We start from the raw sequence: 18,834 nt of genomic DNA, 5'->3' as shown, positions 1-18,834 counted from the left end.
AAAAGTGCATATTGTAAGTAAACATTTTATTAGTATTAAGTACTGTCACAGCTTGGCATATCATTTTATTTCTCACTTTCAGTTTTCCAGGTTTCAATAGTCGCATAGTATGTTTGAGTATGTTTGAGTCATAACTGATTATTAGCAAACAGCATAGCAACCTACATTAGATCATACAGTGTTTCTGTAATTCTGTTAACTTTTCTCAATCAAGAAAATTAGATGAGTGGATAAATGAACAGCATGTACCCTACTACTGTACAGTATATTCATTGGGAAAAAATGAAGAAAAAACAAACCACATCCCTTAAAATGGTCCACTTTGTGATTATGCAGTTTATAATGTAAAAGACAAAAAAATTAAGGCTCAGTTTAACACTGAAACAGACAGTAAATGGCAAGATGTTTGTGTGTCATTATAAGGGTTATGATATTAAGCAAGATGCAATCAAGGTGCTGTCTAAAAGCTGTGAAAGCACCATATAGAAAATACTTGCAGAAGAAAATATATGCTAAAGCAATTTTTAATCCATAAGTAAGCAGCTACCACTCCAAACAACCCAGGCATGAAAAGTGGAAAGAAATATCTGGGTAGTTTGATAGAAACAGTGAACTTCTTATGGAATTAAGTTCTTCATAGGTAGAGTCATGAGTTTTTCTTAACCTTTTTTTCTCACTTTAATTTTCATTCACATGGTACCAGTGAAGACAACTTTTCAGTGCATAAAGTGGTCATTTATGCCCTTGCTTTCAATTTTAGCATCTCAGTTCAATTAGATTTGAAATAATCATTTTTAAACAACATATCACTGTTTTCTTAGCTTGTACGATACACAGTGTAGAGTATGTTAGTATGTTAGTATGTTAGGTATTAAGTTATACATTTCAATTTACTAAAGGCCTCATTGCCACTTTTTCCTCTTCAGAGAGAGAAAGAATCTCTTCCCATCTTTTATGACCTGCCAGATATCAGAGCTTGTCCATCCCAAAGGGAGCTTCAAAGGGACAGTCCTCACTTGAGGAATGCGGATGCTAGATACTTTGATTGATGATCAGGAAAAAGAGGAACCCTGCAGATTCACCAAAATTCAAGTGTGACATCAGTACTACAATTTCAATCCAACCAACAGGGCCAAACCCGAGATGGTTCTTCTGTTCTGACTGAACCAACTGGCACAGGTTTATAGAGCTGTTAAATTCTCCTGCACGTATCACAACCTAAGTACTTCAGGTTGAGAGACATTTACATTTACATTTACATTTATTTATTTAGCAGACACTTTTATCCAAAGCGACGTACAAAAGTGCATACAGTAAGTATAGCAACAGTACGGGGACAGGATGTGTACAGTTCCACAATGAGACAGTAGTTCTCAGCTGAGAGTAAGGTCTGTTTGAGGACTTGTTTGTACAACTACAGCATATAGGGCAACTAATAAGACAGACCAATGTTTCGCACACACTCACATCTTTTGTATAAAAGACATTATGAAGTCATAATTTTTATGGCTCTACATTGATCAGGACTTTGCTGTGTTAGTAGAACTGAATTCACAACCATCTTAATAGGGTTCCATTACTGGCAGTGATTAGTGCTTAGGGTATGGCAGTGATTAAAGTACTTGCTTAGCAACTGGGGGTTGTAGATTCATATCCCTACTGTGACAGACAGCCAGTGTACCCTTGAGCAAGGCACTTTCCCCCAAAAACTACTCCAGGTATGCTGCACTGTGGTTGACCCTGTGTCTCACTCCTGCCCTCTCTCCTTTGGAGATAAAGCCAAAAGACAAACATCCTATCTGTCTTTTAAAGTGAACACCAAAGTTGTATTTTTGTTCATTCTTTATTTTATATTCATGTGTTTGATGACCTTTCTTAACCTCCTTAGGAAGGTCTTATGACCATCTGTATTTTCTGTGTGACATGCCCATGAAACACTCTTGTGTGTCTGCATGAACCCTCCTATTCTTCTATAGACAAAATATTAATATTATGAATACAGAAATGATATAACATTAACTAGGAAACTATTAACTGGTAGCGGAGTGTATGAGTTTCTTCAGTGTTTTTTTTAAAGAATGTAGATAAGTCACAGTATACTCATCGCCAAATTGGTCTCTGCAACTTACTAACAACAGAAACTAACTTTCTGTTCAGCTCCGGTTCTGTTCATTTCAGTGGTTTCAACCACCTCTGTCTGTGCTTTGCAAGGGTGTATGCTGCAGGGTGCAAACTTTCCAACTGGAACTCAGCCTGGAAAAGTGGGTACACACAAACCTCAACAATGGCCCACTTTCTTTTTCCAGAATAACAATACCAAACAGTTTATTTTGTTTAGTTCATATTTTCCATACTGTAATGAAGAATATTAGATATCCTTTTGTGATGAAATAGTGTAAGTAGCTGCAGCACAGAGATTCAGTGTGCCTGAGATATACAGTATATACACACTCTCTTATTAATACACACCCCGCGATCATGACTTCCCTCCTAATACTCATTATCTGTAATTGCCTGTTGCTCATCTGTTTGTATTTCTGCCTTCATACTCCTCTGCTTGCATTAGTCAGACACAAGCAGGGCCTCGCTTACTTCCATCATCGATTTATTTTATTATTTTTATTTTATCGTGGAACGCTGCTATAGTAGTTTGTCGGGACAATGAAACATTTTTTCCACATTGTCATGTGGGTCACTGTTGCTGTCGTCACTTCACACCTCTTTTGTTTTATCTGAACTAAAATGTGCACACAAAAGGCATGGTTATCATTCTCAAAGAAATGCAATCTAACTTCTATGATGTAACATATGGAAACAAGGTATCATCTTTCTAACAATGATGAGAGGGCCATTAACCTGTGAGCAAATGCCTATTCTTAGAGTAGCCTCACTTACCAGCTCTGTGTTAGCCCTGACAACATGTCAGCTGACAACTGTGCTCCAAACTGGGATCGTGTATGTGCAAGTGTTGACCAATTAAAAGCAGTGAAAAAACTCCACCACTACATCTGCAGGTAGCAGGCACATAATGGGCAAACAGTGCTCTTCTCTGCCCTTAGGGACAGTCTGTGCATGCGTATCTTGGTTAAATGCACAGTTGTCACTGCCTGTACTGTATGTAAGGCCGGTTGAATGAGCCAGCCCTGAAACATAATTCAAAAGTGAGAATATGTATAGAATGATGACTGGTGGTTGGTGGCGATTGTAGTTTTGGTCGGTTGTGAACACTGTTGGGTATATGTTGGATTTTCACTCCTTTAGGGCATTTGCACAGGCGTGTACTCAGATATGAGCTTTTTCGCTGTTTAAACAAGAACTGGTCTTTCTCTGTCTATTGGCCATTTGAATGTGATCAGAATGTTAGGAATTCCATCCACTAAACTAAAGTTTGGGATGACAAACACCACGTCTATGCAGCGCAGAGGTTTAGGCCCTTTTCAGGGTTTCCTACCGAAACGGTCACAATGAGGTCTGAATTCTCACTTTTGCGCCGCCTAATTTAAATATAGAGAATTAAAACCATTTTTCCAAACTGAGGCATTGCTAATTGCTAACTAGCTACGTAGGTAATGTTTATTCAGGTACCCATATACAGTACTCAGTAAGTCAACAGACTTGTACTGGAGGAACTTTTACTTGTCTAGCTATCTGCCTCGCTTGAACTGTCTTTAGTTAGCAAGTGAAATGTGTCTTGAATTTGTCACATTTTACACAGTAAAATGTTTAGTATCCTAACGCTTACTAGCTAGCTGAGATTCATGCATTCATGCATTAGTATCAGTCATTTTAATATGACCTATTTTTATTTAGTGACCTACTATTTGAGTATTATTTATTTATTGTAATGACAAAGAGAATTTTTTTTGTATGAGTACCTAAGCATTTTGGTGTCAGTGGTCTTTGACCTACACTAAGAGGAAATAATCTCTATTTTGACACAACAATGACACAGTAAAATGAAAGAATGTAATCACACAAAACAATGTGAAAAAACTTTGGTAGAAACTTGACTATGACACCAATTATGGGTTTTGTGTTAAACTGAGCCAGCTATTAGAAACCAGATTTTAGGTTGTGGTGCAGCATACACACGCACAACAAATGAAATGAATAAATATATCATGCTGTCAAGACTCTATTCAATCTAACTGTAAAGTGCTTTGTTCTTTGTATTTAAATAAATTTTCCATTTATTCATTTGACGGACGCTATCCGTTATCCAGAGTAACTCAGATGAAGTGCATTCAATAGGGCTAGGTAATTAGCTTGTACAGATACTGAATTATTACATTTAGCATACACTCTTACCCAGATATGTATATATATATATTATATATATATATATATATATATATATATATATATATATATATATTTTTTTTTTTACATGTTATCCATTTTTACAGCTGGGTTTTTTACTGAGGCAATTCTAGGTTAAGTACCTTGCCCAAGGGTACAGCAGTGCACGAGTGGGGAATCATCAAACCTTTTGGTTACAAGCCCTACTCCATAGCGCCATCTGTGAAATTTAGTGCCATTGTGAGAAACATTACCACAAAAGGAGTAAGTGCTGTTTTAGAGTGCCCACCCTTAACCATTACTGCCAATTTCTAATACTGCCAGCCACCAGACAAGTTTGTATCACTGTGTGTTTATCACTGAATGAAAACCTTTATCATAAATTAGTAATCATATTTATGTCTTATTAACTTCTGACCTTGAGTAAGTGCTGGAAAGTGGAACCTTTACTTGAATGTGTTTGTGGATAAAATACCCTGTTAGTATAATGTGGGCCTTTGTTTGAAAAATTTAAAAAGAACAATAATGCCCCCAAGTGGTAAAATGATGTACATGTAAGTTATAATATATATGTATTTTTAATTTCAGATTATAACGGTTACGGTTTACATTTAATAACATTACAGTTTATAGTTAATTCATGTATTTTTATTTCTATTACTTTTTTAGGATTAGTTTGACAAACTGATATTAGAATTAAGTTCTGATATTTAATGAGGGAAACATTACAAACATACTTTATATATAGGTTGAAATTTTCCTGCAGTTCTATAGTTTCTATAGCTCATATCTTTCAATATATCAAAGATAACATAACTAGTACAAATGAAGTTAATATATTATTTATGCAAAGTCACGCAATGTAACGTGTCGTATTTTTCCCAAACAGAGTAAGAAAATATATCATGTGTAGGCAAGACTTGATTCATTAGGCACGAGAGGGTATCTCAGTGTTCACTTACGTATCAGTAAATATTCTTTATTTACAGAAAACTCACCAGGAAGCACAGCATTTAGTGGGGCCATAGTCCAAATACCTACTAAGCAGAGCAACACTCCATGATCGTTTTATGCAATGTTGTACTTTGCCAGTAGATGGCAGGCTCTGTTCTGTCATGGGAGAGCCATTCACATGTATTAATCTGTGTAGGGGTGAGAAGGAATGATGAAAACATTACAGCACAAATTATACACAATAGTACTAATCTTGGTCTGCAAACATTTTTGTATGAAGACATACAGAAATATTTTTATTTGAATTGATTACAGATTTAAATATACAAACTAAAAAATCAAAACCATCCGACATTCCCTTGTGACAGACTGCTGAAAACTATTTTGGCAAAACCAGGTCTTGCATGCAGTACAATGCTTTCACTATGAATCTGTTTGAAAGGATGACACAAAATTAATGGCACTTGCATTTGCTACACAATAACACAGTATTATAATTCAATATACTGCATTGCATTAAAAATTTCTTGCTCTAAATATATTGTAAAATATTTCTGAGGCGTGCAATATGTGTATTGGTCGTGGTAGAATGTACTATACAAGCAACCTGTCAAGTATATGTTGAAAAATATACAATGTTTTATTATTTGCTAGTTATGTTGGTGTTTATGTCTAGGTAATCTACCACACATGAAGCATTTTTACAGGTGAGTGATACAAACTGTGTGTGGTCCTTGTGTGCACCCTGGCGTAACCGGGTTGAGAATCACTAGAAATTATTTAATGCAATATTTAGTTCATTTTAAGATGTGCACGTTTATGTACTTTTAAATTTTTATTTCATTACATTATCATTTCATTTGTTTATAGTTTATGAGAGAAATATTTCTCACCCAAGCACATATTGTTTTGTTCTGAAATATGCATGTCATGTCATAGGAGGTTTAAACTCCCACAGGCATCTATTTGATGGTTTGAGCAACAATATTCTGCAGCTTTGAGGTTTAACTTGTAAGTGACTCAATAAACTTAGTGGACACAATCTTTCTCTTTCTGAACGTAGCACACAGATTGAAGGAAAAAAAGAGGCTATTTCCTGGAAACTGCATAGTTTTGAGAGGCCAGCAGTGGTGAAGAGGGTCAGCTGAAACCACTGAAATGAACATGTTAAATGAAGACTTTGGGTGGAATTGTTGAGTTTGAAATTATGCAACTGTGAACAAATTCTGTCCAGAACAGGAAGCAGATTTTAGGGTTTGTCCTTTAGTGAGTGGAAGAAATGAATCGCTGATTACACTTCTATTATTTACTCGCGCCATCTTGGGGTAACTTGCGGATTAGACAAATTTTGTTTAAAAATACATACAAAACTACAGTACTCTGTGCTGGTGTTTGTGGGTCTGTGTGTTTGTGTGTGTGTGTGTGTGTGTGTGTGTTGGGGTGCGAGGGAGTTATGGCTGTCCATGTTTATCTCCTGCAACTTTGTTTCACTGAACCCCAGATCTCTTCAGTCTCTTTTCAGTCTTTTGGTATCATTCTATCTGTTTTGTATCTTAGCACAGATGGAATTAACTGTTCATCAAGACTGGAACTGCATAGTTCCTATTTGCCTCTTGTTGTCTTCTGTACACACACTTAATAAAACAATATCCATCTGCTATTACCCTGCCCTTTGATTTTCCCTCTGTTCATGCTTCATTTAAATCCACTTTTCTGTTGTATCGCGAATTGCTTTTTAGTTTGCCCCTCACGATGACCAATTATTTGAAAAACAGATATTGCATTTGCACAGCTATCCTGAATAGATATGATGGGCATCTGCTTTACAAAAGAAGGGAATGTGAGTCAGTCATTCTGCCATACTGGATGCCCACCATAATCTTGAATTGCTATTGAGGCTTTACCAGCATGTAGGGCTCTATTCAGTCTAATCTAATTTCTTTGTGCACAGTAATGACTTCAGGAAGGTGCTGGTATATGACCACTGCACTCATATCTCAGATATATATATATATATATATATATATATATATATATATATATATATATATATATACATACATATATGGTTGTTAAGGACAAACAGTATTTGTCCTTATATATATATACATATATATATATATATATATATATATATATATATATATATATATTTGTGCAAATAAAATTGGAATATGATGTCTCCAAAGTTTGTGTAAATCAGATTAAGCACAATGTAATTATTTTTTCTGCCTGTAAAAAATGAAAGAATGAAAGTGGAATGTGAGAGACAATTCAAAGCCTGGGAATCTTACCTATGTCATTGAATTGACACTTATCTTTGTTTATTCACCCATCTCTTTAGAGCTAATCAGAGGAATTCACGTGACACAGCATCTCACATTCCGGGAGCGCGTCTAAAAATATAATTTTGGACCTGCAGCTGACGTTGAAATCTCGGACGTCATCAGTGCCACTTGTCAGTTGTGTCTCATTATACTTGGAAAATGAAAGGTCAGCCTCTCACGTTGATCTTTTAAAGTGGAATTTCCTATGTCATGGAAACACCATTAAATAAAATTCTGAGGAGTGAATGTGAAGCAGCCTCTAACTGATATTTTAGGTTACAGCACAAAACGTTATTTTCTTTGTGAGGAATGGACAGCTGCCTTCTTATAAATTCTATGCTACCATAACTACACTCCTATGTAAATCCGGTCTCCTAAAGATCACGGTCTATGGCTGTTCCAATGCCTTTCCTGATTTAAGAGGAGAAATGGTGGTTAATATTCAACACCGTGTCCAATTATCTCGAAGATGAATAAATAACTAAGCAAACAGTTCTCCCATTCGTCCGTTAACCGCGTGACGCACACTAGTTTCTCTGTAATATGTAATGAGCCTTTGGCTCTTCCAGTGCAAATAAAGGGAGATAGCGGACCTCAGACTCCTGCACAAACTTTTTACCCTGACAGGCCAAAGCTATGACTTTTGCGTAATCGTAAACTAGGGACTGGGATCCCAGAAGGATCCGAGGGGTGAAGAGAAGGAACGTAAAACACTTCGGGGCGCGGCAAGACAGAGAGAAAGAGAAAAAAGATTGAGGTGAACTTAAAAACTAGAAACCGAAGTTGTGGTTTACCTAAAGGTAAAGGTGGAGAACCGAATAGTTAATCCATTCAAAGATGAGCTTGATGTCTGCCATAGACACCAGTGGCTCTGTGTACCAGCCTGCACAGCTTTTAAACTGGGTCTACCTCTCTTTACAAGACACCCACCAGACCAGTGCGTTTGATGCATTCAGGCCAGAGTCTAATTCTTCCCATCCGGATCTGAACTACACCAAGCCTCCCGCTGCTGACCTGAGCTCCTCTCTAAATTCCAACTATCTCAACAACTTCTTTCAGCTCCAAAGGAATGAGGTTAGAGAGCTTTGGAATGTTCTGTTTTACTTTCTTACTGTACCGATGTAGTTTGCAACTGATCGGCTGGAAGTGTAGGTTTGTTCTGCTTTTCCTTGATCGACACATAATTCCTCGGTTCTTAACTGCTACATGGCTTGGCGTGTTTCATACGTACATTTTACAGACCTGCCAAGAGTGTAGTGTTAAGTCAAACGTTCGGGTTTGTTTATATATCATTTAGGCCTTCGCTGATGATGCTAAACTTAGGCTACACAAGAAGTTATGCATGCGCAACTTACTTTCGAGCAGTTGTCATAGTTAGCTCGAGTTGTTACTATAATATATTAAAGTCCATCCGTTCAAGCATCGAAAATGAATTTTTACGTTGTCAGTTGTATTGTAATAGACGTTTTTATTTGTGTCATTTAACTTTTAACCGTGTTAAATTATGGTTTGCGTACAAGATTAACAACAAACGTATTTCATGTTGAACGGCTGAAGATATTACGTCCTAATAACGCAACACCGTTTGTAGAGCGCACACCAAATTCGACAGTAATTCTGGAATATATCCCAGAGTATTAATGAAACCGTTGATCACTCAAGCGTTTTGAGTGGGGCGAAATCTGGAATAGACTGGCATTACAGTAGATGCGCGCAGTTCTTGGCAAACGACCACATGTAGGCCGAAATGGCAAGCCACAGTACAAAGAAAAGTTGTATCTCTTGGTTCCTTTGAATTGTCAGTGACTTGCTGCAGGGAATAATTTGAATGCATTGATCAAGGGCGAATGCTTTCAGTTAAGGGACTCTTTATAGGGTGGCTAACTGGAATGCACTGCACGTCCGTGTGTCTGGGGCTGTGGTCTGCATATCGATAAGATGTGCACTGCACGGTCAGATTTGCTTAGGTGTCAGTGCAGTGGCTTGTGAAAGTGCACGAGAAGCTGCGTTTGATAGTGGTGCACATCTTTTCAGGCATTTATTGAATGTAGAATTTGCACTTTAGGAGGCTTTACCACCACAAAATATAAGTGTTTTAGTTGCTCCGTTTTGTTAGGACATGTAGTACATGGTTAACGCAATGAAACAGGAATTGCCCATTTCAAACTGAGTTAAGTACAGGCATAAGTGTTGCGATTGTAAACACACACCTAAACACACACCAACGTAATGGCAAAATTCAGGTATTATATTCAGCTTAAAGTCTTAACTTTATGGTCATGTACTAACACACTTGGTATGCTAAAACAACACCAGTACATTTAATATTTGTGTGCTCACTTTGTCTCACACAGTGCTCTCTTTCATAATATATCTTTAACTCGGGTGGTGTTTTGCACCATAATAGTAAGGCATTGACATTATTGGGTATTGATGACATGTAAACTTTTAACCATTCCTGATATTGCTTCATTCTGATGAAGCGTCACAGGTCAAGTGTGGCATACTCTCTTGTTATGTTTTCAGTACTTAAGGAGAAGCATGTCAGTACTAACTAAAATTTGAAAACAAATATAAAAAGCACATTTACTTTCAATTACACAGACACAGCGTTACTGCTTTGTTTATTGAGGTATTTTATTTCAAGAATGAATGCATTTTCTGTGAAATATTGTATTTTTGTATTTTATTTTAGTTTAGATCTCTGCCGTAAAATCCTTTTAGCAAACCATAGTAGTCAATCACGCAGTATGATGTATATGGAAATATGAGCTAAAAATGAGGAATATCTTGGATGACCATTACGGCTTAAATTATATAGGACCTTTGATAATATGCTGCATTGTGGTTTGTCTTTAAGTTTAAATGAAAAACTTGAATGTTAAGGGCTGGGTCCAGAGAGAGCGGCTTGTGCTGAATTACATAACATTCAAGTGTGGTACTGTATTTGATGATAGTTTGAAAGGTCTCTTGTACATGGACAGCAGGAGATTTAAAAACTTGAGGCAAGCCATGTACATACTTTAAAAAAACATAGTGTAATGGGACACCTGTCATAAGTTTGATATGTTTCATATTCAGAAAGAACCCAGAGGCATTCTTGGAGTAGTTTTACAGAGGACATTGCATAACTCATTTCTTTCACAAACTGCATTGCCAATTTTGAATGGTTCCAGAACCCTAATTGCAAGATTAATATGCATCTACAGTCAGATAAATTCTACAGAACTAGATCTAAATCTTACCAAAACACACTCTGCTCTACTCAGGGAATCTACGTTAAGGATTATGTAAGACACTGCCCATGACTGTTGAGTTGGTGGGCTGTAATTAAGTCCTACATTGTTGTTAGAATAATAGAAGAAAGAGCTTCTATGAAATGTTTGTCGATAAGCCCATGACGTCATTGAGGGCACGAAAGTCTTCATGAAACACAGAAGGTAATCGTTATGATATTGGTATAGTTGTTACTTTGATGGTTATTGACTTCTACAGTATTTGCATTTCATGTCTTTATCCTTCAAGCTGTTGAATCTCAGGAAATATAAAATGCTGAAAATAGGAGTTTTATGCAGATGTTGTGCAATGTACCCATGCTAGGCTGATGACTAATCTGAACTGAATCAAAATCTTCCAGTCTTTTTATAGTTTAGGGCTGCTGTAGCCAAAGGTGTATTGCTGTAGTCAGTACCAGGTTCATTACTGTGGAATGTTCCAAAAAAGAAAGGCGTTATCATGAGCGTGTGTTCTACTCAAAATTATCGGGGGTGAATTCTTAATATCTTGATTGCCATTAGTACTCACTCATTCTTGAAGTGTAAGACATGTTTTTCTGCCGTTTGATATTTTTCCCATAAAATACACCTCCATTTTGTCACCATCTTAGAAGGTTTTTCTTTTTTTTTTTGATTCAGTAATAATCATGAAATAAATTCCCGACTGCCATTTTTTATACCCTCATTATTTTCCTGTCAGGGTCAGTTCAACAGAGAGAAAGATTAAAAACTATAAAAATAAATAATAAGATTTGCTCTCTGTTACAATACCAAATGTGTACTTCAACACAGGGCTAAGGATTAGGAAAAGTGGGACTGGGGCTGCAGCTGTTACAATGGCCTCATTGGCCACCATATGCCTGAGGCCATCAGAGGTGTTAAACACTTGACAGAATTATTCCCCTGTCTACTGCCCCAATGCTCGATTCCAGGCCTTGAGAAATCGGTCAGCAAATAGCAGGGGCTGTGCAGAGCCTGAGCTCCAAACAGCAGGAGTGCTCTCCCATTAGGACACGCAGGAGTAATTTACTGAATGAATAAGCCCTCCTTGTCTCTTGATATAGTGCCCTTGTGTTAGAACTGCGTTCTGGTGTCAGTGGGCAGCTGTGAGGGAACAGCGTGCTGCAAAAGCCCCCCTGCTGATTTTTAGAACCTGAGGGGAGGGGTTCGCTGAGGTCCAGCTCCCCCATCCGCAGAGTATGTGATGTCCAGTTACTGAGGTCAGGCACTCAATTCAATTAACATCCCCCCTTTAGGGAAAAAAGAGCTTTCAGAAACACAGCTTTGGTCAAGAGGAGTTCAAGTCCACAGAGTGCAATCTAAATTAAAGAAGCAGTTTGATCCTCTCTTTTTTATGTGTGCTTTACAAATGATAAAACGTTTTTAAAAGTGCTAGCTTTTTCTCCATTCTTAAAATTTTATCTTGTTTGTGATACTTTTTCTATTTCTGTTGCACTGCGCATTTAAATGGGCCCCTAAACAAAAATCAGCTACTCTGATGTGAAGCCTTTATGCATTCTTGATGAGTTATATAATCTCTGCATATTTTTAATAGGGTCATGCATGTTGTGCTAATGATTGCTATTTTGATGCCAGATAACGTGGCATGTTTTTCCTGTTGATAGGCTGTCTCCCTCCTTTGGGTGTTATTGCAGTAGACTGTGCAGTAGGCCACTCTTAATGTAGTCAGTTGCATTCCCCGTCAGTGTTGTGCGCAGGTAGACACTAGTTGCACTCCAGTCTTATGTTTCCCTCTATGTACTGTGTATAAACCTAGACTCCTAGCTAGATTTCCTCCCGATATGATATGTACCGGTTCTTATCGGTGTGCTGGTGGAATTTGTATCGTCTCTGTTGTGCTGGTAGGCTGCGTTTCCTCCGTAGATTAAACGTGTTTCCTCTCTGGTGTGCTGGTGGAGTTTGTTTCCTCTGCAGATAGTGGTCTTGTAAGGTGTCTTAGGCCATAGGAAACAGGAGATGTGCTGCATTGTACATTGTCGGATTGAAGAGGAAGTGGAATGCAGGGGGGGAAGCGGAGAGGTGACAGTGGCCCGTCCTGCGTGGCTGTCATGAAACATCATTCACTGCGTGTGAATGGGACCCGTGTGAACAGGCTGGCTTGCATCTATTGTAGGCAGGGGCAGAGAGACAATGGAGTCATTTCTGCTTTCCAATGCATTGTTAGTCATCAGCAAGAAGTGTAACAAGGGTTGCTTCCCGGACAGAGAAGTCACTTACAGATACCAGAGCTGTCAATGCATATGTAAAGTGTTATGGAGTTGTATGGCAAGGGGGCATGACAGTGTGACAGAATTAACTTGGGACCCAGGTAAGACTGCCATGGACATTCTGTGAGTAAGCTTATTAGATTAAAGTGTACATCTCCCTGCTGTCCTGCTCACATTAACGCTCATTTGTACTCCAGCCATTGCTCTGCTAATACAATGGTGCTAATTGTATAGGAAAGTGTAAAAAAAAAAGAATGGGGAAAATACATGAAAAAGACACTGTTCTTCTCCAAGGGAAAATGAAGGCTTTTCTCTCATAGGGCACAAGGAGATTGAACACATCTGCAGAATTATAATAATGCCTTGTACTGAGCCACAGTGCAGTGAGACACAAGAGAATCATCCAGTCTGTTTGCAGGGACCCTGACGATGCCACTGTCATGCTTCCTACTTGCAGTGATCAGGCTGTGAGTGGCACCTGTTTTCAGGGACTCACACACACTTGATTTGAGAAGCTTGCTACCAAGGACCCACTTTATGGAATTAGGGAATGACTTGGCCAGTATAGTGTTTGGCATTTAGCTTGATTAGTGTTAATGTCTATGGAAGAGGTATAAGATGGGTTTTTCACATGTATCTGGCAACCCACCTCAATTCCTCTCATGGCGTAACTCAGCTTCCCGAACTCATCTAAAATGCTGAATTAATAACCTGTCTAGTACATTTTAAGCACTTCATCTGTAAGACAATTGATAAGCAGGTTTTGCCAGCTTGTCTGAAATCCCCCATTTTTGAGGGTAATTTGATTGTGGGGAAAATTTTGCATTGAGGATAACAGATCAGATATGGGGTGATTATGAAATAATAGAGGGACCTCATGAACCCTATAGCTTTGTGTAAGCCAGACTTTTGTGTTCTCTGCTAACTGAAGCCAATGTATACACTGCAAAAGGCTATATTCAGAGTTCACTACCCAGCATGGAGCTAGTAATGTTGTGCATTGGAATGGAGGAACAGAGATAGAATGGTTGTCAATGGTTTTGCTGGTGCAAAAATGAGAAATCTATTTTTAGCCATTCTAGTTAGTGTCAGTAGTAATACTAATAGTTAATAGTACAAATAGTTACATTTGAATTTGTATGTTTGGCAGCCTTGCCTGCGAGAGCAGCCAGGAATGGAAAGAACTACGTTGCTGAAATAGGTGAACAGCAGTATCATTTTACCTAATGATTACTGGTGCCATCATTCCAGTGCCATTCAAAATTCCTGCCTCATTGCAGTTGAATGTTTTTTTTTAATCCTGTGCCCTAAAGTCTCACAGAAGTCTTGCATATTTCTCACTTTGATTTGCCGTGCTCCAGAAGAGAATGAAGCGCTTTCATGAACTGATCCCTGTTTTCCGATGTTCTACGCTCGCAGGCCTTGAACAACAGCCTGTATAAAAGTGCCTCCCCCTACGGCTCCCTCAACAACATAGTGGACGGCCTGAGCTCCCTGACGGACCACTTCTCTGACCTGTCCCTCTCCTCTGAGCCACGCAAACCCAGCAAGAGGCCCCCTCCCAACTACCTGTGCCACCTCTGCTTCAACAAGGGACACTACATCAAAGACTGCCCCCAGGTGAGGCGAACACCACCCCTGAACAGAGCGCGCCGCTGTCTTCTGGGAAACTCGCGGACAGAGGCACAGCGCCTCTGGCCTACTTTCCAAACAAATGTCCTCTGTATTTTGTCATGTGTATCAAGTTAATTGCAAAGGCAACCCAGCCTTGAGGAACCAATGAGAACGTTATATAATCTGCTTCCATGTGTCCAAAATAAGTCGCTTGGATGATATTTATCAGCTATTCTCTCCCATGCATGTCTGGTTTGTGATAAAGCAGGTAAGCCCCCTTGTCACATTGTTGATAGTAATAAAGGACACCTTATCAGGAAGACTACATTGGCTTTTCCAAGTCTGACATGAAGAGTGAAATGTGTGATAAAGGCAGGAGATAGATCTGAAATCCTAGTAATGTCAGCAACAATAAAGAAGGGCCTTCAGCCACTGAGATGTAGGGCAGCACGTTTGTGTCTCAAGGGACTTGAGCAGATCTTTTCTAGTCTGCTGCGTAAAAGAGTTATGTGCGGTGCACATGTTGTACAGTGATTTGCAGTTTTAAATCATCACACTTAACAATTTCAAGCGGCACTTCAAGTTTCCTTTTAGTCTTGTAAGTAGTATCTTGAAAAGCAGTGGCAGCTGTCCACAGCAGACATGCTTTTGAAGTCAGAGAATGCATTAGGGTGCAACATCACGCTAAAGAAATCAACATCACTCTCTGTGTTTGATTAGTGAAAGCTACAAAAGAGTTCAGTGCTTTATTGCTTTGATGCAAAGATTCTAAAGGCAGAGACACTTAAATAATGCATCCAATAGACGCAGTTTGACGTCACATATATATAAAGCAACTAAGATCGTTTGGGGAAAAAAAAACATATATATATATATATATATATATATATAATATATATAATTTTTTTTTTCCCCAAACGATCTTAGTTGCTTTCCAAGGAGTGAAATAGGAGTATGTATACTTTCATCATGCATGCTTTGAGCCATATGCACGGAACAAATTGTTTTAGTTACGTGCTGAAGACATATTGGATTGCAAGACTGCAAGTAAGCTCTCAACTGTAAATTGTTGGGAAGGAAACTGTAACCAATCCCAATTTACCCCTCTTCCCACTCCCCCCCCCTTATCCCCAGCATAACACGAGCCAAAATATGTAAATGAAACTTGAAGTTTCAATTATAATTACATTACATGTGTTGCATGGAGCCACTGAGTGGAATTAAGCATAAGCTTTTCTCTGTTGTTTGTCAGATCGTTACGCTTCCTTAACTTATTTGTCTTGGTTAAGAAGAAGAGAAAGGGTTACGTAAAATAGGACATGTGGTATGTTGTTTTTGTGTGTGTGTGTGTGTGTGATATTTCTGATTTATAGACCTGTGCTGTAGTTACACATTTTGCTTTTCACCGAAAGGCAGGGAGAGATTCCACCCTACATCCCATTTCAATTGAGTGTACCAGGGCATGGTAATGAAAGCCAGATGTGGGATTAAAACTGTAAGCCTCTTCTTATGAAAGATGTTGAGGTTCCCTCTATAGCTGGACAAGACCTGCAAGCTAAAGGATAAAATATCTTCTCTATGCTGTCTGCAGCCTGGGTTATTCTGTGTGTAGGGATCGTTTTAATGAGGTGCTTGGCATTAGTGTGCTTCTCCTGTTGCAGCGAATAGGAAGTGACCAGACCTATAAGTGAAATATGTTTGAAAAGTCCTGCAATTATTTTATGATTGGCTCCAGGGACTATTTTTCAAGAGGTATTTGTACGTGAGACGCAAATGCGGAGATTTATCCCTGTTGTGATCACAGCATCAGCGCTTGCCAAGTTGGGATGTTGTAGCACACGAAAACTGGTTTACGAAGTGCAAAACGCTTTGTATTTTTGTCCTTTGCCTCTGATGCCCCCCTTCAGTGGTGGCCGCACTGACGTGTGGCCTGTGGTGTGCCTGACTGCGTGCAGGTCCCAGGGAGGAGGAAGGGCAGCTGCTGCATTGTGGTTGGATGCTGAAGAGAAGATAGACCAAGCAAGGCAGTGGATTGTCAGAGTCATCCAGTCATGGAGCAGGCATGTCTGAAGCGGGACATCCACGCCTTCTGTCACACTCCAGGGTTACGCTTGCAGCATTCATACCACAACCAGCAGCCTCTCGGCTCTCTGCTTTGTGTGTTCTTTGAAGTCCTTCTCAAGCTCTAAGGGGTTAATTGAAGCCCTCTGTTTGAACCATTGCTTAACGCAGTCTCAGACCATGCGGCAACAGTATAACCCTGTAGATCAAGCCACAACCGAAAACTAGTATTTCATATTGACAATACCCTAGATACCAGTGACTGCATGAAACCAATCACTCCACACAACAGCTAGAATGCTTGAGAGCAACATAAATCTCATGTTAAGTTAGTCCTGTTTCAGGTTCCAGCTGTTATTTCAACTGCTAATGGAAGCATAGCGAACATACAAGACTCTCAACTGTCTTCTGACCTTCTTCTTTTAACATGATCCAGTTATTTTATCTCCTTTAGTAATTCACTAATAATTTGTGAAGCCCCACGTACATTTTTTCTCTTTTGTCTGTTGAAGTAGTCATTGCTCAGACATCAGATAAACAAATATGTCAGCACATCAAGTTTTAATTTTTTTTTTTTTTTTTTAGGCCGGATGATCTCATTTCAAAATTCAATAAAGGGCAGTTTAATTTTCCCAGAATGTTTTAACTTTCTGCTGGTCTGCTAAAGGAAATAAATTCCAGGATAAGCTGGTCCCACTAAGAATTACTAAAGTCCTGTCTTGGGGACCTAAGAACAGTGCCAGTGTAAACACAGGGCTCCGGTCCAGGGCTGTGATCTGTGTCCAGCGCTGGGGATCGCATTCGCAGGCCCACTCGGGGTGCATATTTTTTCTGCTCTATCTGAAGACGAAGTGAAATTGTCTTGATTCCCTGGACGCTTCGAGGGGGCGGAGCCTCGGGTCATGGCTCCTCCAGCCGATTGGCCGGCCGGACTGCAGATGGGTAGGAATCGGGGGATGTCGTGGCTCAGGAAGAGGGTGCGTGGGGTCGCTCTTTCAGTGCAGGAGGTGTAGCGCGGCGAGAGGTGCCCCCAGCCTCTTCAATGCTGAAAGGCCTTCTTTTCAGCCTTTGCTTGCTTTTAAGAAAAAGATGGAAAGGGGTATCGCTGTGTCTCAGAGTCGGGTGGGATGCTGGTTAACGACACTAAAGTTCTCGTGTCAGGAGTTGGTCATCAGTGCTGGTGTGCAGAAGGCATACATGGTAGTGCAAAAGGTATTTAGACTTGTCAGTTAAGGAATCCCTAATGCCATTTTTTGGCACCTGGCCAGGCAGCATGCAATGGCACAGTTCATAAGCTTTCACAGAAAAGACTTTCACAGCTTTAAAGCAGGCTTTAGCATATGGATCTCCTAAAGAAGAAAAAAAAAAACACATTCACGTTACTTAGCTGCAAAGCACTGCTGCATACTTTTGTCCCTGGAAAATTATGCTTTACTGGAATGTTGGTCACAGATCCATGAGTATCTCTACAAGTAAGCTCTGCTCTGAGTCATATCCTTTGAAATGGAAGTCCAGTGGCCTTGTTAGTGCAGTGCTCCAGGAGTATTTCTAATCTGCAGTCAGAGTCAGCAGTGTGCTCAAGTGGTTTTTGGTTTCAGTGTGCAGTCGGTTACGTTCAGGGTTTCTTTAATGGAAAACACACACTGCTTGTTATAGGCTGTAATGACAACCAAACGGTCATAATCAAAGAATTATGATTTCATTTAAATCACTGTTACGATTTCCCAAAGAAGACTGCAAAGAAGACTCGTTCCCTCAGTTTGTTCAAAATGATTGCCCTCCACCCATGATCAAGTGCTGAGAGTAAAGATTAATGAGTTTGCTGTATAGGCTATGGCTCACGTTTCAGTGAAATGTTATGAAAAGCATTGTGAAGATCGACCATCCACCTGTAAGTGTTGAATACTGTGTACTCTGCAATGTGGGAGATTATGTACAGTACATGATATTCCGTACTGTAAGACAGGAAAGAAAGTGTGGTTGTCAACATGAGTGCACTCATGAATCTCAGAGGCATTTTTGTACAGAGCCCTTTTTATTCAAAGGACATAATCCATCTTTTATTCAAGTTCTAAA

The 18,834-nt window shown here is 39.2% G+C and overlaps 1 protein-coding gene across 1 annotated transcript in view; it reads left to right on the top strand.

Moving 5' to 3' along the window:
* The first annotated feature begins 8,169 nt into the window (after positions 1-8,169).
* LOC118783153 (zinc finger CCHC domain-containing protein 24) overlaps positions 8,170-18,834 on the top strand; it is a 50,193-nt gene continuing 39,528 nt past the window's right edge. Inside the window, exons 1-2 of the mRNA XM_036536870.1 lie at positions 8,170-8,654; positions 14,503-14,703. Of these exons, the coding sequence (XP_036392763.1) occupies positions 8,418-8,654; positions 14,503-14,703 (438 nt within the window). The 5' untranslated portion in view covers positions 8,170-8,417. The remainder of the gene's footprint in view (positions 8,655-14,502; positions 14,704-18,834) is intronic.

The sequence above is a fragment of the Megalops cyprinoides genome, chromosome 1, assembly GCF_013368585.1.
Source record: "Megalops cyprinoides isolate fMegCyp1 chromosome 1, fMegCyp1.pri, whole genome shotgun sequence".
Classification (NCBI taxonomy): Eukaryota; Metazoa; Chordata; class Actinopteri; order Elopiformes; family Megalopidae; genus Megalops; species Megalops cyprinoides.
The sequence above is the reverse complement of the archived record's forward strand: the minus strand, read 5'-3'. Positions and strand labels throughout refer to the sequence as shown.